This window comes from Caenorhabditis briggsae, assembly GCF_000004555.2.
Source record: "Caenorhabditis briggsae complete genome, chrIV, whole genome shotgun sequence".
In the NCBI taxonomy this organism is placed as follows: domain Eukaryota; kingdom Metazoa; phylum Nematoda; class Chromadorea; order Rhabditida; family Rhabditidae; genus Caenorhabditis; species Caenorhabditis briggsae.
The window spans coordinates 6,936,221-6,940,672 of NC_013487.2; the positions used below are offsets into that span (position 1 = coordinate 6,936,221).

The following is a 4,452-nucleotide window of genomic DNA, read 5'->3' on the forward strand; positions in this document are numbered from 1 at the left end:
CAGAACAAGGAGCCTTTTGTCTAGCTGCCTGCGACTGTTGCCTTTTCTCTGTGTCGTTTGCGCTACGAAGAAAATAAGAGAAAGCTGACCGTCACAGGCTTAAATTGGGCATCATTATTCTGCTCCCTCTCCGACTTAATTTCTGAGATTCCGTGTCTGAAAAATGCAGTGTCCAGGAGCATCGAGTGATTCTGATTTTCCTCTGTTACCGTGAGTACTTTAGTCTTTGTTATTGCGAAATTCTGAGAATTTATTGCAAGAAATAGGTGTTTTGTTGACATATCTGCGTCTCTGTGAAGCGAAGAAAAATAAGGATTCGAAAATAGTGTGTAGGTGGAAGAGACGTATGAAATATTTCTGACAATTGAGGTCCCAAAGNTGATTGTGAAATTGAATGCTGAAATTGAATATTTCTTCATTCTACACTTGAACACTAAATTAGGGTAACTTACCCATAGAAAGAAGTGCAGCTCCAACCATAGGTCCCCATGGCGCATATGCAAAATGTAGAGTTTCAGCGCCAGTCAGCGCCAAAATCAGGGAAGGAATCCAATTGATGGTCAATCTTAAGTCGTTCCTAGCAATTCATGTAGAGTGTATCTTGCTTTTAACGCCATTTTTCGGGGATTTAGGATTTTTTTCGAATTGTTTCGCTATAATATTGGGAAAATAGACAACTTTTTGAACATTTTAATGCAATAAAAATTTTTGGTCGGAGTCCCCTTTTAAGCGCGAGTGTTGGGTATTCTTCTATTAGAAAAAGTACGGTATTTATCAATTCAAACAAAAATTCTGAAACCGAAAAAATCTTTATCAACCCACCAATTTCTTGTCGCTTTCATGTCGGCTTTCCGTCTCATACTTCTATGGGAATCCGCAATTTCTTCCATCATCATGCATATCGATTGAATTTCAGGCACTTTTGAGTACATTAGGCTGAAACTTTTGAAAAAATAAAAGGGATTGGATAAAAAGTCTTACTCATCACACTCCTGACTGAATCGATAGTTATGGACACCACGAAAAACTGTAGATCTTCGCTTGCGATATTCGTTCAGGAACATGAATCGAAGGAGACGTTTTGATGGCATTTGCTCTGAAATTTTTAAAGATGGTGACCTCAGAAAGATGCCTAGGTTATCAGTGTCAGTAGTCTTACAACAATGACTGAAGAAATTTTGGAAGACAAGGTCATTGAAAAAAAAAACTGTCCGAAATTTACCACTGCTATATTTTAAAACTGTAACATAATGGAAGATCAGCTCCATTATGTTACATAGAAGCTCACCCTAAACATGAGCTTTGAGCTTAATCATCTCGATTCCTTCAAAAGATATCAAAAAATGTTCAACGGATAAATTATCCAACATAAAATCTTTAATACTTTATCAATTGACAGATTTTTAATATCTTTCATAGGAACCGAGAAAATTGAGCTCGAAGATGAAGGTTTTGGTGGGCTTCCATTAGAGCAAAACCCTTATCATTTTTTAACACTTACCTTTCTGAATATAATGTCTGCTAACTGCCAAAAAGGCCATTGATATTCCCACGGCTACTGCACAAAGTACAATAACCACAAGAATATAATAACCCAATAATGGAATATCATTTGATTTTGGCATCGCTCCAGCCACGATACCCAACAAAACAGTCATCGCGAGAAGACTTCCCAGACCGAGAGATACCTGGAATTATAAACAAATTAAAAATATATGAAACTATATTTTGCCAATTTGGATCCCGAGCGAAAAAGCTAGGCTCTAAAGTTAACGAGCTTCTAGTGAGCATGAACTTGGTTGAAAGTTGAAAAATGGAAATTTTGAAAAAATCAAATATAAGCAGTGACAGTAATGATAAAAATTGAAATCAGTAATGCAGAGAATGCGTTTTTGGGAAAAAATACTCAACGATCTAAAGGATAATAACATTGTAATCATGCAAAAATGTTAATAAATCATGCTGAAAAATGGAAAAATAAGAAATAACAAAAATTGAGTTGAAAAAAATGTTGAAAAAGGGAAACAAAAAATTGGGTCAAACTCACATTTTCGTTACTCTGGTTCTATAAAAAATGGATCATTTGAAGAAGGCTTCACTCTTTTTTTTTCACACTTTTTTTGCCTTTGGTCAAAATTCTAGCCTAGAATTCAATTTCTAGTTTATAGAAAAATGAAAACCGGTTCAGTTCACAGCATTCCAAATGGTAGGGAAGGATTAATATCACGACAGAAAACTCAAGGCGGTTTCAAAATTATAAAAGTTTGGGATAAGGAAGCGAGAGAGTATAGAAGAAAGATGGACGCAGAGAAGTTAGAGGGTTTCAATGTAGCGCGGATGCATTTTTAGTATTTTTGAATTTCAATTCAATAGTAAGATTCATATAGTCTGGCTTATTATCATTCCTGAAACATTCTTAAAACAACAGATGCTTGCAATATAATCAGAAATGTGCAAAATCCATACCTTCTCATTTCTAGGACCATCATTTGATCCAGGACTGAATATACCAAGTATAGAAAGTGCGGAAATCAAAAAGGTTGGTGCCACAATGACAGTAATGTAGTAGATCGGACGACGTTGAAGGTGGAAAATGTAGTGGATCTGGAAAATTTTGGAATTCAATCGTATAAAATTCAAGACAACCAAGACGACGATACATAGAATTTAAGTTTTAAAAATAATTATATTCAAACTTTGATAAAATCGAATGATATAAAAGTTATGATTTACCTCCACCCTTGATTCTCCTTCTTCCTCGAATGTCATGTGTCGAACAGTCACATTGAAAAGGAACCATTCTGCGTTTCCCTGAAAGTCCATTATTTAAAAAAAAATTGTCAGATAAGCTTTTTTCTGAATCTTTCAATTACTTTCAACTAAATATTTTCCCATCAAACACATGCATAAAAATTTGAGATTTTTAAAATCAAATATCACTAAAATTATTTCCATAAACACTCTAATAGAAGAGCCACTATACTTCCACTTTGAGCTCTATTATCTCGGTTCCTATGAAAGTTATAGAATATTGGTCAACTGATAAAATGTTGGTGATATTTTGAAAAACAATTTATCAGTTGACAATTTTTGGTTATCTCTTAGAAAAACTGTGATTATGGAGCTCAAATTTGGCGGGCCATTTATGGTATGCATCTATTAAGCTTGTCTTGTTATAGATGAAACTTTGTCTTACATCAAGAAAATGCATTTTTTAATTTGAATTAATTTTCAAACTTCCATTTGGAACTCACAGTAAAATAAGAATCCCTCGGGGGCTGCGTTGCATTCACTATCATCTCTTCCACATTCAACAGCGGGGATGCTAGAGCAACGGCACAAAACTGGCAATCAAATGGAAATGCTTGAGTTTGAATTCGACATATAGCTTGCACATATTGTGGGATATTTATCTGGAAATCTAAAATTTTTCGCTTTTCATACTTTTCGATTCAAACTTTGATTCTTCCATTATGGTACAGTCGGACATCCGCTCGATTTTCGGTTAGCATATCTTTGGATTCCAAGCTAAACAATTGGTATTTTATTTAGGAGCCAATTAAAAAAAGACTCACCTATTATACACAAAAAGTTTGGGAATCCAAACCATGTTCTGGGGAACAATGACTTCTCGTTGACCTCTGTATTTACTCGGATCCCAAATCAGACGATTATCATACCAACGTTGAGTGTGGGATATCACATATGCGGCTAGCTGCTGGTTTTCTTTCTGGAATATTCGATTTAAAAATCGTTGTATTTTTAATAACTCACCAATTCAATCAGTATTCCCAGAACAATAGTCATATTGACTAGAACTGGTCCTTGGACAAATGGAAGAACTCTTTTATCGTATCCGTGAAAGATGTCATTTAAAATTGCAGAAGTTTCGTTGTCTGGAATCATAGGGTTTGTTTCAAAATTTCAGATTTTTAAGTTGTCATTGTTTTAGATATTCATCGTTTTAGCTGAAAAATCCTCACCCATTTTTCAAACTCTCCAATTATTATTGAAGCCTCGACTGATTATTTTTCTATAGCACAGGGTACCTAGAATTCAGGAATTCAGAAGCATTTTGCTTTCAGAAAAAAATAATTCGAAAAAAAATTGCAAAAACACAGAATAAAAGACAAGATGATTCAAGGAAATATGTCTGCAAATGAATTTTTAAGGCTCAAAATGAAAGAAGAATAAGAAAGTGAGAATAATGCGGCAATATATGGAGGTTGTTTTCTGCTATTCAAGGATCTGAAAGTTACGTCAAAAAACGATGGCTGAAAATAAGCAAGCGGCTGGAAGAATAAAGTCACGTGGATAGAAGGAAGAAGAAGAAGCAAGGAAAGGCAATTAAGAAGAAACCAGCACAAAGGAACGAAGAAAATTGGTTTGTAAAACTTGGGTGAATGGAAAAGGGAATCTGGAGAAAGAGATGAAGAATGTTTGAATATGGAA

At 34.7% G+C, this 4,452-nt stretch overlaps 1 protein-coding gene across 1 annotated transcript in view; it reads right to left on the bottom strand.

Annotated features, from left to right (window-relative positions):
* Window positions 1-3,906, bottom strand: part of Cbr-lgc-10 — a gene marked incomplete at both ends in the record, with an annotated part of 5,299 nt that extends 1,393 nt beyond the window's left edge. Inside the window, 11 exons of the mRNA XM_045235403.1 lie at window positions 90-397; window positions 453-577; window positions 823-936; window positions 982-1,096; window positions 1,502-1,688; window positions 2,467-2,604; window positions 2,734-2,811; window positions 3,255-3,413; window positions 3,459-3,528; window positions 3,576-3,730; window positions 3,775-3,906. Of these exons, the coding sequence (XP_045092943.1) occupies window positions 90-397; window positions 453-577; window positions 823-936; window positions 982-1,096; window positions 1,502-1,688; window positions 2,467-2,604; window positions 2,734-2,811; window positions 3,255-3,413; window positions 3,459-3,528; window positions 3,576-3,730; window positions 3,775-3,906 (1,581 nt within the window). The remainder of the gene's footprint in view (window positions 1-89; window positions 398-452; window positions 578-822; window positions 937-981; window positions 1,097-1,501; window positions 1,689-2,466; window positions 2,605-2,733; window positions 2,812-3,254; window positions 3,414-3,458; window positions 3,529-3,575; window positions 3,731-3,774) is intronic.
* Window positions 3,907-4,452: the final 546 nt, after the last annotated feature.